Here is a 27,478-nt window from a genome sequence, read left to right as displayed (position 1 = left end):
TTGAGTGGCTTCTTAGGCTCTCACTCTCCGATTTCTCACGGTGTACTTTGAGAGCGTGGGAAATGTCCCCTTTCTGATGTCCCACTCTAACCCCTCAATTTGTCTACAGTGCTGACTGAAACCTATCTAGTAAACAAGATTTGTAAGAGGTAAATGTCATATTCTCCGCCAGTTCTATGATAATGGTCTGTTGGAGGTGTTTAGTAGATTCTGTCAATTTCCATGTTTCCTGAAGGCAACCCTTGACCTCCTAAATGACCCCCTCTGGCAGTTATAGGGGGCATTAGAATGTTTGTGGCTCTTAAGTTAAGAAACAGATATGGATGATATAAATTTATATGGATATTTGGTCTGTTGTTACAAGAAAAGTGTTAAGCAGCAAAATGAAAAGTGTTAGAAATGCTCAAGTCTCTGATTTTTGTCTGTGGTTGGTTTTCTTTCTTACTGTCTACTGTGGAGCACGGTTGGCTTTTTAAAACACTGTGCTCAAGGCTGCTGCCTTAGCCTCCATAGTTTGTAATTATTTATTTAGTTGTTATTTGTCCTGTCTTCCATAGGAGCGTCTCCTGCTGTCCATTCTTCCAAAGCATATAGCAGACGAGATGCTTCAGGACATGAAGGAGCCCAGTCAGAAAGAGATGCAGCAGTTTAACACCATGTACATGTACAGGCACGAAAATGTCAGGTACCAAAGTCAGCTTTCATTCTCACTGTCCACATTGAGAGTTCAGGCCAGACATTAATGTTTCTACAGCAGATTCCATGAAACGGACCATTAACAGGTCCATAAACCAGTCCATGGCCTATAAACGGGTCCATGGCCTGTAAACTGGTCCATGACCTATAAACTGGTCCATGGCCTATAAACTGGTCCATGACCTATAAACTGGTCCATGGCCTGTAAACTGGTCCATGACCTATAAACTGGTCCATGGCCTATAAACTGGTCCATGGCATATAAACTGGTCCATGACCTATAAACTGGTCCATGGCCTATAAACTGGTCCATGGCATATAAACTGGTCCATGACCTATAAACTGGTCCATGGCCTGTAAACTGGTCCATGACCTATAAACTGGTCCATGGCCTATAAACTGGTCCATGGCATATAAACTGGTCCATGACCTATAAACTGGTCCATGGCCTATAAACGGGTCCATGGCCTGTAAACTGGTCCATGACCTATAAACTGGTCCATGGCCTGTAAACTGGTCCATGACCTATAAACTGGTCCATGACCTATAAACTGGTCCATGGCCTATAAACTGGTCCATGACCTATAAACTGGTCCATGGCCTATAAACTGGTCCATGACCTATAAACTGGTCCATGGCCTATAAACTGGTCCATGGCCTATAAACTGGTCCATGACCAATAAACTGGTCCATGGCCTATAAACTGGTCCATGACCTATAAACTGGTCCATGACCTATAAACTGGTCCATGACCTATAAACTGGTCCATGGCCTATAAACTGGTCCATGACCTATAAACTGGTCCATGGCCTATAAACTGGTCCATGGCCTATAAACTGGTCCATGACCAATAAACTGGTCCATGGCCTATAAACTGGTCCATGGCCTGTAAACTGGTCCATGACCTATAAACTGGTCCATGGCCTATAAACTGGTCCATGACCTATAAACTGGTCCATGGCATATAAACCAGTTTGTGGTCCATAACATGGTGTACTGGTCCATGACCTATAAACTGGTCCATGGCCTATAAACTGGTCCATGACCTATAAACTGGTCCATGGCCTATAAACTGGTCCATGGCCTATAAACTGGTCTGTGGTCCATAAACCAGTATGTACTATTACGCATTGTATGATAATATAAAATATTAAAGGGCTCATGAAGTCTGCATTTTATTGTTAGAGGGGTTCGTTTTGTCATTTGTAAAGAAAAAGAATTAAAATAAATTTGACATGATGACTGGGGGTTAACCAAGATAAAAAGATAAAAAGATAAAGGGATGAGCTGACAGTTGTCTGAGGCAGATTAAATGGGCTCAACCTGAAAAAACAATAGACTGTAATCTTTCCTTAGAGTTGGGTATGAGAAAATTATAGTTAGTTGAAAACTTTTCACCGTCTTCATTGTATTTTCTCCAAACTTAAATCTAAATTCAATTATTATTTTAAAACCAGGACTCATAGTGGAAACCAAAGACTGATCTCATTCTACTGTTGAAGTGATTAAGAGCAAAGCCAAATTTTTCATAGCATAGTTGTAAATATTTTTTCCCCTTTCTTTTTCCACTAAAACACTGGGACCTTTCAGGATGTCCAATCCAGTCTTTTAAAGTCCATTGTGAATGTAAAGAATGCTTTCAGAAAAATTATTTAAATCGTGATTCCCTACATGGATGTTTATAACACATCACACAAATTATTGATGACAGATGTATCGATGTTTGTATGAAAATATTGGGAGATTCCAGTGTTGATGGTTTTATTAAATAAGTTTCTACTTACATAAAGGTCTGATTGGAGGGTAAAGGCTTTCCTGAATGTCCCGTTGAAGCAGTTTTTGGATAATGTCTGTATGACTGCAGCAGCATGATGAACTAATGTGTTGTTCTGTTTGTGTCTCTTGTTGTAATGCAGCATTCTGTTTGCAGACATCGTGGGCTTCACCCAGCTGTCGTCATCGTGCAGCGCCCAGGAGCTGGTCAAACTCCTCAATGAGCTATTTGCTCGCTTTGACAAGTTGGCTGCAGTGAGTTTTAGATGATCACAGTGATCTCATGACATGTTATGTACTTACAATCTAATTAATCTTTCATTTTATTAGTTTGAGGTTATATTGACATATTCAACAGGAGGACGACTGCTGTCTTGGCAGTAAATTTTTCCATAGATAATAATAATACTAATACTAATACTAATAATAATAATAATAATAATAATAATAAGTCAAGTTTAAAATCACTGTCAATGGTGACGCCAAGGCTGGTGACTTTGGGACTGACATAATTTTGGAGGGGTCCCAAGTCAAAGAGGGCATTTCCAAACAACATGATCTCAGTCTTTCCCTCGTTCAGTTTTAAAAAAACTTTGGGCTAACCAAGCCTGGACGTTATCTAGACAGTCGAGTAGGGTTGTAGCAGTGGCTGTCTTTGGCATTGGCATGTAAAATTGGCAGTCATCCTCATAAAAATTAACCCACACCCCACGCACCAGTTATAATTACCAAACAACCCATTTTGCAAAAACAAACATACCCAGTCCCTGGTTTAAACCATGTTCTTTGTTCTCGAATCATAAATCCAGCTCCAAGAAAGGAAACGCTGGCAGCTGATACTTTGGAATACTGTTATTTAAATATACAAAATACAACACGTTTTTTTACCTATATTTAAAGAAAAAATAAATACATTTCTTATCTGTGATCGGCCTGCACCTGTTAAATTTAAATTATGTAGATTTATTTCATTTTTTTCCGCATGGAGCACCTTTCCTGCAGGTACTCTGCACGTTGCAAGACTCTGGCTGTGAGTCAGAGTTCAGTTTAAGCTAATGTTTGCCAAAATACCTGCACTTTTTTTGTTATATTCATGAAACTTTGTTGTTTTTAGTCCAGTGATAGGCAACCTGAGCCCATACAACTTGTAATTTATTCATCTAATCTTGTAATTTTTTATTTATTTTATTTGTATTATTTATTTTCTTTATTTTTTATTTGTCTATTTTATCCTGAAATTTTCATTCTTCGTCAAAAATTTTTTATTTTATATATATTAAGAAATATTTTAACTGTTACTGTTTAAAGAGAAAACTGCTGCTAAATATGTTTGTTTAGTACAGGGATCTTCAACCTTTACAATCCTAAGAGCCATTTTTCCCTCAGCCAGCTAAATAAAAGTCCTTTAGAGCTGCAAATGTTATGAGACGTTTTGAAGAAAGACAACTTATAATTTTTGATAAATATCTACTAAAGGACATTTGTTGTCATTTTTGGAGAACTACATTTTTATTTTTAGGTTTTAAAATAAAGAAAATTATTAAACTTTTGCAGTAGACAGACTTTCTTCAATGGGATGTAGATATTTGTAAAAAAATTATGTATTAAAAAAAAACCCAGAAAAAACAAACCCATAGTTTCCAACCTAATGACAAGAAAAATAGAGTACTGGTTAAAAAAAACTGAAAAATTGCTAAAACCTGCATTTGTTATTACATTTATATTTAAAAACATTAGTTAGTTCTTTAGCATTTTTAGCCCTTTATTAAGAGCCATTGTGGAAGGTCCAGAGAACCACTTGCAACTCCGGATGATGCAGACCCCTGATTTAATGTTTGTAAATCAAAATTTACTGCGTTTTCTTCATATAGCAGTAGGCCTATTTTTTTAAATCGTAACAATGTGATTTTTAAGTTTTGCCCAGCACTAATACATAGCTCTATCTATCTATCTATCTATCTATCTATCTATCTATCTATCTATCTATCTATATCTATATCTATATATATATATATATATATATATATATATATTTATATATGTGTGTGTGTGTGTTCCCTAACCCTTCCTTTGCCTAACGCCTAACGCCGTCATGTGTTCTCAGGTTTATACCTGATTAAACCGTACCTCCACTTTCAGAAATATCACCAGCTGAGGATCAAGATCCTGGGAGACTGTTACTACTGCATCTGTGGGCTTCCAGACTATAGAGAGGACCATGCTGCCTGCTCTATCAAGATGGGGCTGGCCATGGTGGAGGCCATCTCGTAAGTGCATGTGTTAGCTTGTCATTAGGTTGTGTTAGCCTTAAAAAATTCAAATATCTTTCAGTACAATAAACAGATATATTTACAACAAATTTATCCCTAAATATTACCGAATCAAAGTTTTGTGCTTTTCGTCCCACAATGGGCTTCAGTTAGGATAAAGCTAGCAGGAGCCGGTCACATCAACCAGGGTCAGACTAGCATCAAAGAACATGACAAGGAAGTAATGATCCTCACTTTTAGAGATTTTTATTTCCAAGACTGGATCATTTCTCCTGGAGGGATGAGGTTTGTTTTTGCCTTAATTTCTCTTTTTAACAAATTTGCTCCAACCCTTTCATGCATAGTCTCCACTACTGTAGAAACCTAGTTAAAAGCTGTTTTCTTATACATGCATGGGAGAAAATGGTATAAACGGAAATTAGCCCCTTCATCGAACATTTGCAAGTCAACTAATTCACTGCCACTTACTGAAGTGTAAATATTATCTCATTCATTCATTCATTTTCTATATCGCTTAGTCCCATTCAGAGACATGGGAAGCCGGAGCCTGTTCCTGCAATTAGCAGGCAAGAGACAGGGTACACCATGGACAGGTCCACCGCAGGGCCTAAATATTATCTCTTATGTAATTTTATGTAGAAACACACGTTAATAGCCTCTCTCTATATATATATATATATATATATATATATATATATATATATATATATATATATATATATATCCTGTGTGTGAAAAAAAGTTTTGTGTTGTTGAGGTATTTAGAGGGATGAAAAGAGTATGGATGGATTCATCACTTTCCTGTTTTGTGAACCAATCACAGGTATGTTCGAGAGAAAACCCAGACTGATGTAGACATGAGGGTTGGTGTGCACAGTGGTACGGTACTGGGAGGAGTACTGGGACAGAAACGCTGGCAGTACGATGTCTGGTCCACAGACGTCACCGTTGCCAACAAAATGGAGGCTGGAGGCATTCCAGGGTAAGAACATCATAGCCATTTTACAACTTTTAACACAGTTAACCTAACACCTTTCCAAGTACCACCTTTATGACTGAATAATAGCCGGTAGAAGAGATGTCCCCATTCAGCAACCTCAGGCATGTTTCTTTTTTTTTTTTTTTTTTTTTTTTTGTAAAGCAAATTTAAATTGTGTATAGTTTTCATTAAACCTTACAATTGTGTGCCACTTTGTGTTGGAATTTCACATAAAATTCCAATAAAATATTTTTATTTTTGTGGTTATAATGTAACAAAATGTTGAAAAGAGGTACGCTGTATATATGAAAAAAAAAATCAGATCCATTTAACTCAACATCTTCACTTTTGTCAGGGGTTATCCAGGTCTCTGGTATGGCAATCACACTTAAAGTTCTCTCAAACTCTCTTCGATGTCCTTCAAAAGAGTGAAAGTTTGCATACAAACTTCTATTATAATGAATCACTGTAATGCTGTTTTTTTTATCTTCATGTTAAATTGATCATCTGTGTAATAGTTGCAGTTATTTGTCAGACTGTTAAAGAAATGTATGTCCAGGTTAATATCACTTTCATACTCTGTGCTCTATATACTGTGCTGTATAGTGGTGTTGGTTGTAATATTCAAATTGTCGTGTATCATATACAGAGTACTCTTTACATTTGACAGCATCCTGACTGGTTAGATAACTAGTTTCGTAAGGTCCGCACTGGTATTTTTCCAGTTCTGCCATCTCTCTGATGACTAGGATTTTTGCCTGCTCTGGAGCCCCATTCAGTTTAATGTATGCTTTGTACTCTGAAGTCCATGTTGACTGGATTTTTTTTCTGCTTACTGATTAGTCGTGCCTGTCTTGTGATGTCTGCTTGGTTTTTTTGTGAGGTGTTAATTTTTTTTTGTGAGGTGATCATTTACATAAACATTTGTTCCTTTTAGCTTTCTTCCCTGTTCAAGCACTTCTTTTTTTGTTTTCTCTTAGTAAAGTGGATAATCATTGCCGGTTTTTCATTTTTCTTTTTTCTTGGAACCGGGTGACCCCTCTATATCCTTACTTTCCACCTTTATCCCCTTGCTGTCAAAGTAGGCAATTACTTGTTGTTCTAAGGAGAGTTGTTCTTGGTCTGGTGGGTCCCCGTTTCCGTTGCCGTAAATCTTGCATGTGAACGGTGTGTGGTTTCCAGCCCACTGATTATCACATCATTTATTCTTAAGTACTGTTCCAGTTCTGACACTCGAGATTCCAGGAAAGCAGTTTTCTTAATCTTTTCTACCCCAGTGCCAGAGGAGACAACGTGGATGCAAAGCTGTTGTAAAACAGTCTAATGGCTAATAGACATTAGCCTGGTACCTGGCTAGTCAAGCAGCCTCAGCCTGGGTTCTGTTGATGGACCCAGCGGTGGAACCTGGGCCTGATGGCTGGTGGTAGCTCCTGGGCCTGGTGGCTGGTGGTAGCTCCTGGGCCTGGTGGCTGGTCGTGGCTCTTGGGCCTGGTGGCTGGTGGTAGCTCCTGGGCCTGATGGCTGGTGGTAGCTCTTGGGCCTGGTGGCTGGTGGTAGCTCCTGGGCCTGGTGGCTGGTCGTGGCTCTTGGGCCTGGTGGCTGGTGGTAGCTCCTGGGCCTGGTGGCTGGTCGTAGCTCGTGGGCCTGGTGGCTGGTGGTAGCTCCTGGGCCTGGTGGCTGGTCGTAGCTCCTGGGCCTGGTGGCTGGTGGTAGCTCTTGGGCCTGGTGGCTGGTAGTAGCTCCTGGGCCTGATGGCTGGTCGTAGCTCCTGGGCCTGGTGGCTGGTGGTAGCTCTTGGGCCTGGTGGCTGGTAGTGGCTCCTGGGCCTGATGGCTGGTCGTAGCTCTTGGGCCTGGTGGCTGGTGTTAGCTCCTGGGCCTGGTGGCTGGTCGTAGCTCTTGGGCCTGGTGGCTGGTAGTGGCTCCTGGGCCTGATGGCTGGTCGTAGCTCTTGGGCCTGGTGGCTGGTGGTAGCTCCTGGGCCTGGTGGCTGGTCGTGGCTCTTGGACCTGGTGGCTGGTGGTAGCTCTTGGGCCTGGTGGCTGGTGGTAGCTCCTGGGCCTGGTGGCTGGTGGTAGCTCTTGGGCCTGGTGGCTGGTCGTAGCTCCTGGGCCTGATGGCTGGTCGTAGCTCCTGGGCCTGGTGGCTGGTGGTAGCTCCTGGGCCTGATGGCTGGTCGTAGCTCCTAGGCCTGGTGGCTGGTGGTAGCTCTTGGGCCTGGTGGCTGGTAGTAGCTCCTGGGCCTGATGGCTAGTCGTAGCTCCTGGGCCTGGTGGCTGGTGGTAGCTCCTGGGCCTGGTGGCTGGTCGTAGCTCCTGGGCCTGGTGGCTGGTCGTAGCTCTTGGGCCTGGTGGCTGGTCGTAGCTCCTGGGCCTGGTGGCTGGTGGTAGCTCCTGGGCCTGATGGCTGGTCGTAGCTCCTGGGCCTGGTGGCTGGTGGTAGCTCTTGGGCCTGATGGCTAGTCGTAGCTCCTGGGCCTGGTGGCTGGTGGTAGCTCCTGGGCCTGGTGGCTGGTGGTAGCTCTTGGGCCTGGTGGCTGGTCGTAGCTCCTGGGCCTGATGGCTGGTCGTAGCTCCTGGGCCTGGTGGCTGGTGGTAGCTCCTGGGCCTGATGGCTGGTCGTAGCTCCTGGGCCTGGTGGCTGGTGGTAGCTCTTGGGCCTGGTGGCTGGTAGTAGCTCCTGGGCCTGATGGCTAGTCGTAGCTCCTGGGCCTGGTGGCTGGTCGTAGCTCTTGGGCCTGGTGGCTGGTAGTGGCTCCTGGGCCTGATGGCTGGTCGTAGCTCTTGGGCCTGGTGGCTGGTGGTAGCTCCTGGGCCTGGTGGCTGGTCGTGGCTCTTGGACCTGGTGGCTGGTGGTAGCTCTTGGGCCTGGTGGCTGGTGGTAGCTCCTGGGCCTGGTGGCTGGTGGTAGCTCTTGGGCCTGGTGGCTGGTCGTAGCTCCTGGGCCTGATGGCTGGTCGTAGCTCCTGGGCCTGGTGGCTGGTGGTAGCTCCTGGGCCTGATGGCTGGTCGTAGCTCCTGGGCCTGGTGGCTGGTGGTAGCTCTTGGGCCTGGTGGCTGGTAGTAGCTCCTGGGCCTGATGGCTAGTCGTAGCTCCTGGGCCTGGTGGCTGGTGGTAGCTCCTGGGCCTGGTGGCTGGTCGTAGCTCCTGGGCCTGGTGGCTGGTCGTAGCTCCTGGGCCTGGTGGCTGGTCGTAGCTCCTGGGCCTGGTGGCTGGTGGTAGCTCCTGGGCCTGATGGCTGGTCGTAGCTCCTGGGCCTGGTGGCTGGTGGTAGCTCTTGGGCCTGATGGCTAGTCGTAGCTCCTGGGCCTGGTGGCTGGTGGTAGCTCCTGGGCCTGGTGGCTGGTCGTAGCTCCTGGGCCTGGTGGCTGGTCGTAGCTCTTGGGCCTGGTGGCTGGTCGTAGCTCCTGGGCCTGGTGGCTGGTGGTAGCTCCTGGGCCTGATGGTCGAATTGTGTGGACTTGAATGGAGCTCAGCTCTGCTCCTGCTCAGCTCAAACAAATGAACTATTTTTTAAAATACAAGCTCTAAAATTTCCAGATTGATCCAGTTTAAAACAGCACAAATAATATTCAAAGCCAGAAATAATTTACTTCCAAATAATATTGAGAATTTGTTTTCAGCAAGAGAAGGAGGTTGAGATTTAGGAGGGAAGCATAAATTAAAAATGCAGCATGTCAGAACAACTTTATGTGTGTTTCAATGTGAGGGGTAAAATTATGGAACAGCCTAACAGATCAATTAAAGGAAAGTAAAAACATATTCCAGTTTAAGAGGAGACACAAAATGCAAATATTAAATAAACATAAGCTTGAAGCTTGAAAAACACTAGTTTTACAAAGGACGGTGAAGATGGTGTGACACTGTTTGAAGGCAGAAATATTGTGGTGTTTTGTTTGATTTATTTATGTTTTCTTGGGAGGAGGGAGGGAGGGGAGTGTGTACATTTTTTATTGTGAATATGAAAGTTGAGTTGTGAAATAGAGTTGGAGTGTTAGTATATTGTAGAAATGGGGTAGGGCATTATAAGTTTATACTTCGGCCTACTCCTTTTCAGACATGAAATGGAAAATGGAAATATTGTAAATGTAAGAACATGTTTGAAATAAACTTTGAAATGAAAAAATCAGGCTGGTCATGGAGCAGAGGTGAACGTCTCCTTCTCTGACAGTGACGGAACAACACCACGAAAGCATGAAGGCCTATTTTTTCCTACAACATTTAATTTTTTCTATGTCAAAAATCATACAAAATATACAAATCATACAAATACAAAGAGACTGTCAAAAATAAAGCATCAACTGTGGTAACTAATTTATGTAATTAATTGCGTTAAAACTTTTAACGCGTGCACAGCATCCGTCATTATGACGGCGAGACGGGGAGGCATGATGGAAAAAGCTGAGCTAGTCGCTCTATGGATGGATTTGACGTCACATCCATGGGAGATGGGTATGTTTTAACACCCACACATTTCCTGGTGAGAGGGTTCAACATCTGCACCTCTACCGCATTAAAAAAAAAAAAAAATTCACGTAATTTTGCACAGACGTCGCTGCTCTGCTCGTCTCTGTATCTGCTACAGCCGCCTCCTCTCCTCCCTCTCCTGTTGTGATTCAGGACGGCTGTTGTGATCAGCTGATTGGATTTTCTGTTTCTAGCACCGTCTCTCTTGTGTTTGTTTATCGTTCAGCTGAGAAGTAGGAAACCAGCGGTTCATGGCTCGCACTGGTGCAAATTTACCCAGAAGTATTGTTTTTGAACACGCTAGCAATAGTAAGGTAAATTTACCAGTCAGATCCATGTCACTGTCATGTGAAGCTGAAGAACTTCAGCCTATTTCAATTAGATATTGTTTGCCTATTTTTCCTATAACATTTCAGTATGATTGAGGTTTTCTAGTGACAGCCATAAAATCTACTGTCATCAGACAGTCATGCACACATCTATGAAGACAGATCAGGTATCTAGTGAGGGTTAAACAGCAAAGGAACAAGGAGACATCTTCATCATTTAGGGGCCATGAATGTGGTGAGAGAGATCATGAACTGGTTCTGAGAAACAAATCATAGCAAGACCCTTGTGTGTGGTGATAGAAAGGATTTCTACTTCAGCTATGCAGGAGCGGGTCTAGAAAAGTTTTGATGGGGGGCCAGGCAGGGGCACTGGCCAGGAAAAGGTTGGCACAAATGAGATTTTAATTTGATTTTATGTAATATTGAACTGATTATTTTTACGTATTACTTATTATTACTAAAGTGATCATCTAATGTAATAAATCCCAAGTAAGCATTCTTACTGTTGATCAGTACCGTAAAAATGGGATAATTGCGAATGGTAATTAATCATGATTAATCATTACTAAGTCATTTGTAAGCTGTGATTAATCTGATTACTTCTCTGTGTGTTGTTTGTGGACCAGTCGTGTTCACATCTCACAGAGCACCATGGAGTGTCTTCACGGAGAGTTTGAGACTGAGCCTGGAAACGGAGGCGACCGCTGTGACTACCTGAGGGAGCGAGGCATCGAGACATACCTTGTGGTTGTTGCGAAAGCCCCTCTGGGAAAGAACGGAGTCAGTGGTGTGGTAAGTTAAGCTCACAAACTGCAAACATGAGGCGGCGTATCATCATCGTACATACAGGATTAATGTCAGAATACAACCAGTGATCTAAAAGCATCAGGTCTAAGTCTAAACTTTAAATAAAAATAGAATTCAGTGATTTCCAAATCTCATCAACACATATTATATTCCTAATGGAACATACACCACATATCAGATGTTGAAACTGAGACATTTTACCATTTCATGGAAAATATTAGCTAATTTTGAATCTGACACCAGAGACAATCAGATTCATGAGATCTGAGACCGGTAGTACAAAGTTGGATTTTCTCTTATTGAGGTAACTTTGGGGTTAACCCTGTGTTTTCCATCCTAGACGCAGGTTTACTTCTTACCGGGGTAAATCTGTGGTGTCCGTGGTATAAGCTGAAACACTAACCTGCTCCGGAGCAGGTTATGTTCTGGATAAGAGATCAACCAGTATAAAAGCACCACCTCCTGACCAATCAATTCTCTTGGAAAATGGCCGCCCATTCTTATAACATCCTGTCCTCTTTGGTGCATGGTTCATGAAATGAGCGCGTAGGAGAGAAGGTGTTTTTAGGGATAGTTGCAATTCCTTTGATGTCTCCAATGTCATCCTATATGAAAGGTACAGTTTTTTTTATCAGATGGACTGTGTTACATTTGTCAACTGATGGGCTGCAAAAAATAGGCTATCAAATCAGTTCAGTCCAAAAAACAGACAGCAAACAAATACAGCCTTGTAAATAAATAGGTTGAATTTTAAATAAAGCACTTTGAACTATGTTTTTGTACAAGTTCTTGTTCCCAAGTCCGTTTAGTTCCAGTAGGGTTGCTGAAATAACAAGGTTGATAGTAATGGTCACACATGGCATAACTGCAGATTTACGGAACAACTGCTCATTCTTATGGAGAGGAATTAATATTCCAACACAAAACACGCACACACAGGGTGCTAAGCCTCGGAGAACTAAGTGGAAAATATAAAGGAAAGGAAGGCGACTGAGGAAGCGCTCTGCCCGAAATGTCTGTGCCATAATAAACTGATCAGAGTTGTCCTTTTATAGTGTCCGATTAATTAAAATTGTATAATCTCACAAACAAACACAGAGTTGGCAGTTTTCTGCCAGCAGTCCTTTCTGGCATTTGCTGCAGCAGCAGTGTTGCTTTTGGCCTGGATGATGTGTTTGAATTTTTCATATTTTTGAAGGATAATTGTCTGCTCCTCAGTGGTGAAGTTGGCTGCTCTGCAGGGTTTTTCCATGTTTGGGATTGGTCAGATGTTGCAAACACCACTCCTTTTATGATGGTATCCAGCTTTGTAGTACCGCTTATCAATGTCTGGGTAAGTCAAGCCAGGTAACAGAGAGATATCCCGGGTATGTTAACCCTTTAGCTGCAGGAGTTTTTAAACTTTCAAAGGCATACTGCAAATGATAAATTTTTTTTAATATGAACCAGAGTTTATGGTGGCAGTAAAATGACTGATTTGTGTTGTGACATCACAGGTTGGCAGCCATATGAGATTCCATATCTTTAAGTGGGCCTTTACCACGTCCAGAAACTTTCCTAAATATTGGAATTCTGCCTCCCCTGCTGCTTTAGACTCGTTAATATTATGGATGAATGCACCGTGATTTCCAACAGAAGCATCCCTTTAAATGTCACTAGATGACCAATCATCACTCTTAAGAGGCAAAATTTCCCCTCCAGAATCAGAGATGGCTGATGCTAAGAGCTGAGAAATATACTCCATCAACAGTGAAACATGTCGCAACATGCCGCGTGCATTCTCTGAAATCCACTCCACATCACTGACAATGCTCCGCACTGACTTCCTCCTTGGCTCCGTATGATGCCTTTCAAATGTGATTTCCTTATAAACTTTAAAAGACTCTCTCCGCCCTACCACTTGTGTTACATTGAAGTTCACACGTCTGTCATCTCGCAGTGGAAAGTGGTCGCAGGCTTAAGCTCTTTCTGGTCTTGTGCTTGCTGCAATTTTGCGACTTTGGCACATAGAGGGCTAATCTCTCTTCATAGAACAAGCCTCTGGAAATCATTGGATTCTGTTTTTATTTACATGTTACACAGAGTTCCAACTTTCTGGAACAAGGGTTGTAGAATGGAAAACCTTTCTTGTCAAAAATACTACATTTGGTGTAATTTCACATAAAAACACATAAAATTGTTGAAGCACTTTAAAGATGCACTTCTTAACTTTTGCCATTTTCTAAGTGATGCGCCCCTTATCAACAGCTAATTCAGCATCCATCTTGTATCCTACCGGTACTGTGAGCTCTCACCAGAGTGTAAAAAACTGGTAGAAAGACAGTCTTATGTTGACTCTTGTCTCATCTCTTGCTCTGTCTCTGGCTCTCTTTTGTTTCTTTTTTCTGCCTCTGATAATGTTTTCTAAGTTTCTTGGCTGAATCAGCCACGGTACATGTTCAAAACGACCAGTTTGTTTACATTTGCTTGCTAGCGTGTAATGCTTGCACAAAGCGAATTTCTGCTGCAGTGTCACGCAGCAACCCGGGCAGGTGGCTTCATCCAGAATGCAGAGTTTTAAAGGAAAAAGTTGTGGAGTGGGCCTTTAACATATCAGTAAATCAGTATGTACAAATATAAAAGATGTACTGCTCAGATTAAAAGGTAATAATGCACAGCAGGAAAAACAACTTTTTAAATAATTATTTCCTTTAAAAACTAGGATTCAATCATTTATAAAATATGAGATTTTGTTAGCTCAGCATTTAAGATGTAAAAATGTGTGGATAGTAAACGGTTCTTCCTGTTTGCTTGTTTCATGATAGAAGCTGTCTGTAACATCTTCAAATGGAAACTCTCCTCTGTTGATCAACACCACGGAGTGTAACGGCAGTGTGAACACAGCCTGCACCACACCAGAGGAACCGGAGGAACTGGATACCAGGGTAATTGAGAATATACCTCACACTTACACTCACTGTAAACACTGCTTTCTGGAAGTTACTACTCTATTGTTCTTTTCAGAAAGATTTCCATTAACTTTGTCTGACATATAATTACAACTCTTCTCATGTCAAGCTACACAGGTGTGACGGATGCAGCACGTGGTTTAGCATTGTCTTGCTGCAATCTGCAAGGCATAAACTGTGATGAATAGATTGCCCCTTAAATGTAGGATAGGACATGTTTTCCAGGAGCATTTTTACTATATTGGTTAAAATCCTCTTGACACCCTGGTTGCAGCCAATTAATTAAATGCTCTAAAAATTTAGTCACCTGTGGAACGGACAGGACAGAAAAAAACACACCATCCAATCATTTTAACCGGCCCGTTGTAAACGATTGATTGGTGATATGTCTTTCAAACTTAACTGCCATTTGTCCCTCCCCCTCAACCCCTCTGTGTGCTCCTCCTCGTGCACGAATCGCGCTCTCAGAGGCTCGGAGCACTATTAGAGGCAACGAAGCGAGAGCACAGCTTGACTAGCTTATGACATCAAAACATGGTTCACTTTAAACGTACGTGACATTTTGGATGAAAAGGTGTCTATATCTAGTCTTAAAAAAGAAACTGTTTTGGAGAAGGCTGCTTCCAGGAAAAAAGCTGAAGAGCGCAGAAAGAGCAGAGTGTGCATCGGTGCAGCATTTGAGCGGTTGTTTCATCTAGTGATGGGATGTTCGGCTCTTTTCAGAGAGCCGGTCTGTTGCCTCGTCTCCCAAAGAAGAGCTGGCTCTTTTGGTTCCCAAACGGCTCTTACTTTAGCATCTTTTTAGCTCCATAATTTACGTTAACTTCTCAAAAATGTTTGTGTTTTGAAAACCCTTTTGTGTTCAACATTTTCACGACAAGCCTTATAATTGCATCCTTTTGTGCATTTATTCTGATACACAACCACTTACTTTTGTTAATATTTTAACTAAACACTTTTATTGCACAAATGAACAAAAACCAGCAAACAAATCCACAAAACAGAACGAGAACCAAACTCAAGGAAGCAGCCTCAATGTCCTCAATGCAGGTTGGCATTCAGAAAAACCAGATGCCTCATCTTGGATGGGTTGATCCGGTTTCTCCTCTCTGAGTAGGGTTTGATGACATGACACACTCACTCACTTACTCTCCTCACGGCTGTCTGCTGTCTCACTCGCAGTGTAGCGCCGTATATCCCTCCCGGTTTTCACATAATGGTATGATGTGATTGGCCCCCTGTGCATGCAGGCCAATCCAGGAAAGCAGTACTGTGGGCAGACCTGGAGCTGAGCACTGAGAGCTAAGCACGCAGCAAAAGGGAAAAAAAACTGGTAACTGGCTCTTTTGAATCCCTACAAAATATCAGCTCTCAGAGCCGGCTCTTTCACGCATGGCACATCATTAGTGTCAACCGAGCAACAACCTCCGGAGGTAAAAATTGCAGTTCACCCCTCATCCACTAGGGGCAGGCTCCAAAACAGAGTCAGTCCCCAAAGACTCCCATGTTAAAAAGACCAACTTAACAGCAGAAAAAAACATGCTTAAAGCCTGGTACAAAAAAAAATCCATTTTAGGATTAATAGGTCAAGTTTACCTTCATGACAACTGTGAGGAGGGTGATTTTTTTTCTAACTCATCAGTTTAGATGTTATTTAATCTTGAAATTCGGCATAATTAGGGGTGTGTCCTTTTGATTGACATGGATCCAATATCTGCGGCAAGAAGGGAGAGTGTAGCACAACCGCGGTTTTTAGCCGGCTAACAGCGCGCCTTAACTTTAGCCCGCCTACCTTCAATAGCCGGTTAGCTAACGTTAGATCCGAGATGGCTCAGTTAGCTCTTAGCTACAGGCAGCTCGGAGTTTGATGGGTGTCAATCATCCACCTCCACCTTCACAGTCCCCCTCTCAGCTCCACCTCTTTGCTCATTTTTGGATTTCCCGGGAATGACGACACGGGTGACGCTGCTAAGATGGTGACAGTGGGAACTGCCCAATGAGCTTCAATTCAGCTCTTCTGAAACCTACGGGTGACGTAACGGAGGCTTCCTCCATCTTTTATATACAGTCCATGGTGTCAACTGAAGCAAAGTAGTGTTAATTCCATTAACGAAAACTAAATGAAAATATTTTCATCAACGCACGTTTTTCACCGGACAAAAACTTAACTAGACGAGACTAAAATCCCCATTAATAAACAATAACTGGGACTAAATCTGAATGCATTTTCGTGGACTAATAAAGATGAAACGAAAACACAAAACACCTGGGCAGCTACACATGGATGCAAACTAAAAACTAAAACGTACTAAAACAAATCATCTAGATAAAATAAAATAATACGGCACACTTAATTCAAAACAACTTTAACCTACATTTTCATACATGAAATTGCCTAAATGTGGTATAAAAGTAAGTAAAATTGTGTTTTGAATGTCTGGGGCCACCAGAGTTTAATGATATCTAAATGGGGCTCCAAGCTAAAAAAGAAAAAAAGCTAGGAACCACAGCTCTAGGAGTTTGCATCAATGTATTTATTTGATGATATAAAATGCTGCTCTGTTTGTCTTCAGGTTGCCATCACAAGGACATTTGATTTGAATTTGCATCAATATGAATATGAATAAATGCATGTAAACATAAAAATGCCTGCAAATATTTCTGCATAAAATAGGATAGTTATGTTTTAAGTATAAGTTTTAAATGGATTGTTAAATGTAGTTTAACAATGTTAAACTTAATTTAACAATGTTCTACTAACTACTAACAATGTAATCTACTACTAACAATGTTCAATATTATCTATTGACAAAAACAATTGTCCTGACTAAAACTAGACTAAAATGTTGACAGTTTTTGTTACTAAAACTAGACAAATAAAAATATATTTTCTTGGACTAAAATAAAGACTAAAATGCTAGACTTATAGTCGACTAAAACTTGACTAAAACTGAGACTAAATTTAAAAATGGCTGATAAAATTAACACTACTGCAATGTGATGTCATGGTGGCCCTATTTCTACTTGATATGTAAGATAACAATATGTCTTTATGTTAGCGAAGGTTAGCAAATCGATGCTGCCAAACGCTTGTGAACCCTCAGGAACAAACATTGCGCGTTTCTTTGCTTTGGAGGCGTGGCTTCAGGGGAGGTCTGAAGACCTACATTTTCAAAATGTAGTTTGCTCAGCCATTTTTTCAAGGATCTCCTACCCTACCTTTAAGTAACCAGGCATTTATAATATAATATAATATAATATAATATAATATAATATAATATAATATAATATAATATAATATAATATAAATCGTTATTTGTATAGCACTATACACGAGGTTTACAGTCCAGCTGCAAAATGTAGTGTTTACTCAGAGACTTTATATGGTAAATCCATGTTGAATGATTCATAATACCATTATTTATCACATGGTTATCATCATAAAAAATATCACTATCACTACCATAGATATCTATAATAAAGGCTAGATGACTCGTCCACGTTGTTGGCCAGTGGGGTCGAACGTCCGCACTGGCGGCCATCTTGCCACAGTCAACTCGCCTCACTCATAACATTGTTTTAATGGTGCACGACTTTATAAATAACCATAACTTGGTCAGTTTTTATAGCGATTTTTAAAGGGCTTGGTTTGTTATAAACACCAGAGATGTAGCAATGCATGCTTATGAATAATACTTATAAATAATTATAACCAAAGATTCTAGAGTGGAGCTTTAACCATGGAAATAATATATATATATATATATATATATATATATATATATATATAAACATTATAAAATCGTTTGAATTATTACTTGTTTAAACGTGTAATAATTCAATTTTTTTTATTGTATTAGTAATATTTTAATTATCATAACACATTATAATACATTATTCTCATTATTCAGTTCAATGTCTGTAACATCTTGGGCATAAAAGTGACGTTTACTTGCAATACAAAATAAGTACAAGATTTACACATTTACATGACGGAATGCAGCTTGTTGAAACCCCCACCCTGTACAGAGAACTAGACTATGGTGGAGCTTTACACATGGAGGCCAGAGATAGCAGAGAGATGTGTGAGTGAAACAGTGGAATTGAATTTAACACTGAAAAATCTCAGAGTTTCAATGATATGCAAATAAATTATCCAAATTAAGATATTACTAGACATAAACACAAGGCATAGCAGTGAGAGTGTGAGAGGACTTCAAACCAACACAAACTACACCTCAGAAATCAACGTACAAGCTCTTGTGAAACAAACAAAAAAAAAAAAAACATGGCTGGACTAAAACCCTTGGAACAGGACTGGGTTGTTGAGCTTCTGGTGTGTGTTTTTTCTTTGTGAGCTAAGCGTAGTCATCTTGGAAATGTGGTGCAGCCTTAGCTTATAAACAGGGATACAACTAATGTCAGCAGCATGGTGGTGGTAACTGTCTACGCCATACTGTGTGTAGCCGATGTGCTCCTCGAGTAAACACATCCTCCAACCCGATCCTCTTCGTACATTGTACAGGACCTCCAGCAGTCTGATGGGCTGTGATTGGCTGGAACTTGCTGATGTGTATTTATGTTTGTGCAGATCACTCACTTTCCCTCAGACACCACAGATCCTGCGAGAGCAAGCCTGTGGCAAGATGGCCGCCAGTGAGGGTGTTCGAAGCTCCGCCATAAAGCATCTAGCCTTTATTATATAAATTTCTATGATCACTGCTATGTACCTAAGAGACCTCTAATTAGACCTGGTCATGATGATGAAGCCACTTCCTGTAAAACTTTCCACCAATCAGAGAGCTTAGATTGACGGTAACGTCCAATCAGGAGCAGCCAAGGATCAACCAGTGAGCAGAAAGTTCTATGTGTGTGTGAAAAGAAGAAAAATAATGCTCCTCTGTGGCTGGAATAAAGCCAAGAAGACGTTTCTGATGCACGGTGGCGCCACAAAGCAGCTGAGCTGGAGTTGGTTTAGTGAGGATAGCAGGTAAATAGTAGCAGGAATAACTGGAAATAGCAAAAAAAACAAGGAAAAAACTTATAAAAGTTTCTGTTGTTTAATAAAGCCAAGCCCTGGAAGAATGATATGCAGAAAGCTTCATAATCTGACAGCTGAGGCTGTCTTGAAAACTTAATGTCTGCATGTTGACTGGCATTAAAAGGGTTGAGCTTCTTGTAGTTTTACATAAAAATAAAAAATAACATCAAAGTAGACCAGAAATAGCAGAAAATGCAGTTTTAAGGGTTAAAGTGTTACATATTGCAGATTGAGCAGTGAACAAATATAACTGCTGTCATGTACAAGTCAGATGTGTGTATTCCATTTTTTCTGTTCAATTTTGTTGATGTGAAGGTGGTAAATCCGTCTTTTCCAAACCCTCGGAGACGGCTGCGTCTGCGGGACTTGGCTGAAAGGGTGATCGATGCTCAGGAGAACGAACAGGAGCTCAACAAACTGCTGAACGAGGCTCTGCTGGAGAGAGAAACAGTTCAAGCGTAAGTCAGCTCCTTCCCTCTCTGAACCAGAAAGCGCCACCATGTTCAGGTCACTCTGGTATATATCACCACACAAGAAAACTGTCTGTCTACTTGACTGGGAGTAACACTCTTGATTAGAGGTACTCTGACTCACATTGATCATGAATCATGAATCCAAACGATATAGACTTGATAGCTTTATTAATCCACACTCACCAAACAGTGGCAGCTCTGTGCTGCAGCAGTGTGTTCTTTCAAAGACATGTTAAAGAGATAGAGCTGCTAGAAAGTTAGGAAGCAGTTTTAGAATTTAGGAAGCACATCTTTTTTATGTGCATGCTGTCTTATAATCAGTATAATCAACTAGGGAATGAATGAGTGAACTGGGAGATGATTAAGTGTGAGATTCCTTCCTAAAAAGGGACAAGATAAGAAGTTAAATAAACAAGCACTACTCTGAGATAATAATGGAAGGGGAATGATCACTACAGGAAACGTCACATATAACTTTAAATGATTTCTGTAATTATCAACCATGTAAACTATCATACAAAACTGGAAATCCATAGACTCATTCAGGATGAATCACTGGAATATTTACTCATCTAGTTTCATACTGGAACCATTTCACCTTCATCGCTACTGTTTGTTTGTAACCAGATGAAAGGTTTCACCACACCACCCTTTTCTTTCTTCTTCTTTATTTTTAAGTCTGTGTCCTGGTTGTTCTCAGTATCATTCTCCGAATGAAAAATATCATGTCTGCAGTAAGAATCTGTAGGATGTTCTTCATGTCATGAACATTTTAAAGCTCAACATCCAGAATGTAGTTCAGCCTGTTTGTTTTATTTAAATGTCTGATTCATCAGGAAGAAAATTAGATGTTTCTCATTTGATCTAAAGTGATCGAGTTTTATCAGCTGTGATATTGATGGATGGATCCTGAATCCAACTACTGATATCAGCAAGCATCCAACCGTTTTCCATATAATATCATAATGTCATCAAATAAAAATATTGATCTGACTTCACTTAGATTACACTAACTCATTGTTGGGTATCAGGGAGGGAGAGGAAGAAAACATGAAGACCAGGGCAGGAGTTTTTCTACAGAACATTTTTCATTCATAAAAAGGTGTAAAACCTCTTATATGTGAAACATGTGAAGAAAAACCAGTTTTAATTAGATTCATATTTAGAGAAACACTGTTTACCTGCAGAACCCAAGCCACCAAATCTGAGAGACTTTATATGATAAATCCACGATGAGTGATGACACCATTTTTATCACATTTCACCATAAAACATCACTATCACTATTATGTTGCTAAGAGACCTCTATTTAGACCTGGACATGATGATGAAGCCACTTCCTGTCAGACTTTCCACCAATCAGAGAGCTTAGATTGATGGTAACGTCCAATCAGGAGCAGCCAAAGATAAATAAAGCCAAGAAGACGTTTCTGATGCACGGTGGCGCCACAAAGCAGCTGAGCTGGAGTTGGTTTAGTGAGGATAGCAGGTAAATAGTAGCAGGAATAACTGGAAATGAGGAAAAAGTAGAAACATGGAAATAGTTTCTGTTGTGTGTTTGTTTCAATAACAATATTTTTTCTCCTAAAAGCCAAGACTTGAGAGAATGATGAGATGAGAAAAGGCTTGGTCACTGTTGATCTGTGTGTTATAACGTGTCATAATCTGACAGCTGAGGCTGCAAACATCATGTCTGAGGCTGGCTGGGATTAAAATGTTTGAGCTTCTAAATGCATTTTTTATTGACCACAAATTAATTTGTGATTTTTATGGTAATTCAACTTTGCTATCATGTTTGTTTGTAGTGGGCTAATGATGTAAAACAAGGTTACAATCAGGTAAAACTCACTGAGAATGAAAGAAGCCGTCAGGCTGATATAATTTTCCTCCTACTGACGGTCCTGGAACGGCTGTGTCCAGGATGATCATGTGACAGGTCAGATGATTATATATTTTAGTTTGGAGCTGATGTTGTTGTGTATTTGCAGTCTGAAGGGAAAACACACCAACAAGCTGTCCCTGAGGTTTGTGGATCCGGACCTGGAGACTCGCTACTCGGTGGAGAAGGAGAAGCAGAGTGGAGCTGCCTTTTGTTGCTCCTGTGTAGTTCTGCTTTTCACTGCAGTGATGGAGGCGCTCATCGACCCCCGGTCAGTCCATGAGGCGTCAACAACGTCCTCGCTCTGTCTTTTTACCATTATAATCCAGATTGAAGCTGCGGTTTTTGCCTGAGTTGTTCTTCTTGTGTTGGAACAGTTTGGTTGCAAACTACATCAGCTTTGCCGTTGGAGAAGTGCTGCTGCTCGTCCTGACTTTCTGCTCTCTGGCTGCCATCTTTCCTCGAGTGAGTTAAACATTTCTTAACTATTTACACTCCAACTGTCATCAGTGATAACACAAAACTTCTCAGCTTCTGTTCCCTTTTAATAAACCAAATAAAATAAAATCACATAAGAAGATAGCTGAAGCACTAGTTTATCTTTTAAGGTTGAAGGTTTTCTAAAACTAATTTATTAATTGCAATACCTCATATGTAGTCTATAGACTCGAATGTCCTTGTGGTTGTTTTTTTATTGGGAGAACAAAACACAAATTGAAGGCAAGACTGACTGAACATAAATATGCAATAAGAACTGGCAGCTCCCGATATCCTATGGCTGTTCATTGTAAAGATGCTAATCATAGCAGTTGTAATCCATTAAAGATATCAGGTATAGAGCACACTGAAAACCGTGGAACCCTCAAAACAGGAAAACGGTCAGCAGTCTCGAAGGGTCAAGCATCTCACATGAGTGAAAAGAAAATCTCCAGTCAGTTCGTAGAGCTCTGAATTTTCTTTTACTTAGAAATAAGTGTTTTTCTTTTCATTTACCAATAGCAGGATGGTTCAGCAGTATCAGACAGACATTCAACCTGCTTCACATCTCTGACCCGCCCCCCCCACAGCACCTAAATAATTATCGGTTGAACCATCCCACGAAAAGATGGTGTCCCTCACATTTCTAATGCAAATAAACTACTATTTACTACATAACTTCCCTGAAATTATTTAGAAACTGCATACATTGTGACTAACTAAACTTAATACATAACAGAAAAGCAAAAGTAACATTCAAAGAAAACAAACTATACAAAAGCCCCATCCACTCCCGTCCCTCTCTACTCTGACTCCTTGGTTCAGCCCAATCAGGTGATTATTGGACAACCTCCAGCAGCTTGGGTCCTTAGGCTGCCTTCATGTGTGCACTCCATGAAGCTACGCCCAGCAAGACCTCAGAGAGATGTTAGTGGCTTTTCCCAAAATAAATCACAACTACAACCTAAGTAAAAAAAACAGTGTCAATATATGGAACACATTCACCTTAGTGAGGGGGCTGTCACGCCACACCCTCACATGGAGACAGGCTCAAAAGACTCTTGCAAAGAGAGTCCTTTTGGATTTATAGATTGAAAGCTACACATTACCCAGGCTTAAATGGAGAACTGGATTTTTCTGCCTTTTTGTAATGGTTATGCTGTTTTACTGTGTTTTAACTGTTTTAATGTTTGTTTTGTACATAGTGGTTTTTAAACTATTTTAATGTTCCTTTGTACAGTGTCCTTGGGTGTTTTGAAAGGCGCTTTTAAATAAAATGTATTATTATTTTATTATTACTGGCTTAGAAAAATATCTCAGTCTGCTTGTGGGTCTGATGCACTTGTTGGTATGTATACACGTATGTTTCTCACATCTTGTTTAATTTTCTTTTAAGGAATCTGTGACTTTGTCACCCTGTGGCCGCCTACCTGCCCACACAGTGTCTTTGATTGCCTGTTGAAACATGAACCGAGCTTACTGACAAACATTTAGCCATTTTCCCTGATGAAGGCCTTTTAGGCTGAAAAGCGTCAGCATGGATATGTTTTTATTAGGTTAGCCATGATATAATAAAGGCTTTTTATTCATCATCTGCCTGAGTGCCTCAGCTATCTTCTAATGTGCTTTACCTGAATCCCAGAACTGAAGAGCACCAGAGGAATACTACTTTTTTAAACCCAAGTAGCACTCCATGCATTCTTTTTTTTTTTTAGTAGTTTGATACATATTTACAAAATATGGATGTTCTTCATCATCATCATCATCATTTTGGGTGATGAAGGACATCACAGCATCCAGTATGGGTGCGCTGGCATGTCCTGTCATGGAAATTCAGATGTATTGATTTCCTGCAGGCAGGTCAGTATCGACTGTGATCTGAGGTCAGCTTGCGAGGCATCGATCTGACGCTTAGCTGCTGTAAACGGTGCTCGGGGCGGCTCACTGTGTTCAATACTCATCAGAATACTCATCAATATCCTCGTGGACAACATGTGTGTGGAAACGTGATCATCCTCTCTCCTTGCATCTAATATTACCTGTAGGTCTGACCATGTTAGTATGGGCGCCACCAGGTGATGCTCTCAGGTGATGCACATGTTTTTAAAAAGAATAAAATATGTTTTAGATTTTCTTCAGACGCACTGGATAGTGATTAAATTAAATTCATAAACTTTATTTGTCTGGGGACAATTTATGGTACACAAAGTAGTTATTAGGTTTCTCAGTACATGGAAATTACAGTACAACAGTTAACTGGTCAGTAAACACAAACAGCTGTAAATCAGAGCATTATTGCAAAACACACTAATAAAAGGTAAAAAAAAAGTTTAAATTTAAATAGAAAATGAAATACAGGTACAAGTAACATGATAGCAGTACACAGTATAATATAGTAAAGCCCAGTAGTATTATGTCATATGTATTTTACAGTACAATGTACACTGAATAGCAGTAGAGACTAATATTAACATAAAACATGTCATGTTGTGGAGTATACATAGTAACTCTAATACAATAAACCGTGTATTATTGTCTTATGTATGGTAAAATAAATGGTTGGTTAATAATTGAACATAATGTATAATAAAGTGAAATAAAGTAGATAAATGAGGATTTGATAAAAGTATAAAACACTGTAAGATAATAGGACATAATATCCCATAAGGTGTGTTATAGTATAATGAGAGATATTCTAATAGTTATAATAAGGGTTAAAATAGCATGTGATATAAAGAAAACCTTGACCTATGGTCACGAGCTGTGGGTAGTGATTCAAAGAATGAGACCGCGAATGAGTTTTCTCTGCAGGGTGGCTGGGCTCTCCCTTAGAGATAGGGTGAGAAGCTCGGTGATCCGGGAGGGGTTCAGAGTAGAGTCGCTCCTCCGCATCGAGAGGAGTCAGATGAGGTGGCTCGGGCGTCTGGTTAGGATGCCTCCTGGACGTCTCCCTGGTGAAGTGTTCCGGGCACGTCCCACCGGGAGGAGGCCTCGGGGAAGACCCAGGACACGCTGGACGAACTACATCTCTTGGCTGGCCTGGGAACGCCTCAGGATTCCCCCAGACGAGCTGGTGAATGTAGCGCGGGGAGAGGGAAGTCTGGGTTTCCCTGCTTAGTTAGCTGCCCCAACGACCCGACTCCTGTAAGAAGTAGTAAATGGATGGATGGAGAAAACCATGCAAGTGTTAACATTGTATACACGTGACAATAATAAATATTGAAGGTAATATGTGGTGAGTGATGTAAACAATAGTACTGTGCATGTAATAGTGCAATTACGTAAAGTTCTGGTGGAGAGCAGCTACAGACGAACAAAGTGTTCTGGGATTTTGGGGGTGTGAGGGCAAATTGTGGTGGTGCTTTCATTTTTTTTTTTAAATTCATCTACAAGAGAGAGGCAGTGGACACCCTTGACAGGTCGCCAGTACAGGTCACCTGGAGAGGTAACCTCAATGGCCCACCTGGATAGGTCACCTGGATAAGTCACATTGACAGTTGTCACCTTGATGGGTAATCTAGACGGGTAACCTCAATGGGTCACCTGGACAGGTCACCTCAAGGGATCAACTCGACAAGTGACCTGGACAGGTGACCTGGAAGGGTCACATGGACTGATCACCGGAATAGGTCACCTTGATGGGTCACCTGGACAGGTCATCTCAACAGGTTAACTTGATGGGTCACCAATCCATCACAATGGTTGTGATCTGTTGGTAAAAATAAAATTCTAAATGAATGGTTTCTGCTTCAGGTCTTTCCCAAGAAGCTGGTCTCTTTTTCCACTTGGATTGACCACACCCGTTGGGCAAGAAACACCTGGGCCATGGCTGCCATCTTCATCCTCACTGTGGCAGACATCATCGACATGGTGAGCTTTGATGTTCCTCTGATGGTAAAGTGGACGTCAGGACCTGACATGAATAACTGACTCTGTGTCTCTTAAATCTGCAGCTGAGTTGTCTGCCTGCTGTCCCAGATCCAGCCAGCACCACCGTGGCCCCGTCCTCTTCCTCCTCTTTCTCGGTCCGTTCAGGCCTGGAAGGTTGCTTTAACAATCCCAAATACTACAGCTACACCGCTGTGCTGGCTCTGATGGCAACCACCATGCTGGTCCAGGTCAGTCACATGGTCAAGCTGACGCTGATGCTGCTCATCACGGTGACCACCGGCATCGTGAACATCTACAGCTGGAAGGACATCTTTGACCGCTACGACACAGTCCGCTTTGAGGATTACAGGTAGTCACATAAAGCATGTGAATCCTGAACATCAGCGTCCATGATCAGAAGGTTTAACTGGTTTACCTGTGCAGTTCGTTCCTGGTTCCCTCCAAGTTCACCATGACCGTGATGATCTTCATTATGATGGTCAGCTTCTATTATTTCTCCAGACATGTAAGTTTAGACTCCTTAAAAAACATCTCTAACATCTGTTCCATGTTTCTGCTCCATGTTTGTCTTCCGTGTTTTTTTCCATGTTTCTATTACATGTTTGTTTTGTGTTTGTATTGCATGTTCTGTTCTTTTTTGCTGTTCCATGTTTCTGCTCCATTTTTGTGCTTTATCACCTCAACATCTGACTATGTGCTCAAATAAAGAAATTAGGGAGATAATCAGAGATGTTTTCCCATGAAGAGGTGTGACCACGATGTTTACTTGGTATTGGTCTGACAACATGGCATGAAATAAACACCTTATTTTCCACTCTTCTTTCTTCAAAAAGCCTTATTTCATGTTAGTGACTGAGTCCTGTACTGTAGCACTACTGCCTGCTAAATGTTTGCTGCTTTTATGTTTTTATGTGGATTCAATGAAAGATTATGACTAGATTTTTCTTCGTGTTTAAGGTCATATCCGTGACTTGTTTCTTTCCAATATCCATTTATCGTTCTGTTTCCATTAAACAAACCAAAAGAAACTTTAAACTGAGTAGAAAGCTGTTTTTTATTCCTCATAGCAACACCTGAATAAGATGAAAGCTGACCTTAAATAATCTGGCATAACCCCAGGCCAGTGTCTACCTTTAGAATACAGAAAAATAAATACAACTTGTGCTTAGTGGTTGGGGGGAAAACTTAATCATGGCTCCTACAGTCTCCTGAATTCTAACATGAGTCCTGTTGCTGTGTGAAGGTGGAGAAACTGGCCCGAACCCTTTTCCTGTGGAAGACAGAGGTCCATGAGCAGAAGGAGAAAGTGTATGAGATGAGGCGTTGGAATGAAGCTCTGGTGACGAACATGCTGCCTGAACATGTGGCTCGACACTTCCTGGGCTCCAAGAAAAGAGATGAGGTGAAAAGTTCTGCTCCATGTACACCAAATGTCTCCTTTTTTTTTTT

At 41.1% G+C, this 27,478-nt stretch overlaps 1 protein-coding gene across 1 annotated transcript in view; it reads left to right on the top strand.

The window, feature by feature from the left end:
- Positions 1-27,478, top strand: part of adcy3a (adenylate cyclase 3a) — a 55,850-nt gene that overhangs the window by 7,024 nt on the left and 21,348 nt on the right. The window contains exons 4-16 of the mRNA XM_041988508.1: positions 558-685; positions 2,613-2,724; positions 4,609-4,736; positions 5,563-5,721; positions 11,140-11,305; positions 14,125-14,244; positions 19,625-19,767; positions 21,771-21,932; positions 22,039-22,126; positions 25,892-26,008; positions 26,092-26,378; positions 26,453-26,534; positions 27,273-27,431. Coding sequence (XP_041844442.1) covers positions 558-685; positions 2,613-2,724; positions 4,609-4,736; positions 5,563-5,721; positions 11,140-11,305; positions 14,125-14,244; positions 19,625-19,767; positions 21,771-21,932; positions 22,039-22,126; positions 25,892-26,008; positions 26,092-26,378; positions 26,453-26,534; positions 27,273-27,431 — 1,851 coding nt within the window. The remainder of the gene's footprint in view (positions 1-557; positions 686-2,612; positions 2,725-4,608; positions 4,737-5,562; positions 5,722-11,139; positions 11,306-14,124; positions 14,245-19,624; positions 19,768-21,770; positions 21,933-22,038; positions 22,127-25,891; positions 26,009-26,091; positions 26,379-26,452; positions 26,535-27,272; positions 27,432-27,478) is intronic.

This window comes from Melanotaenia boesemani, chromosome 6 (assembly GCF_017639745.1).
Source record: "Melanotaenia boesemani isolate fMelBoe1 chromosome 6, fMelBoe1.pri, whole genome shotgun sequence".
NCBI lineage: Eukaryota > Metazoa > Chordata > Actinopteri > Atheriniformes > Melanotaeniidae > Melanotaenia > Melanotaenia boesemani.
Note: the sequence above shows the minus strand (reverse complement) of the source record. Positions and strands in the feature narration are given on the sequence as shown.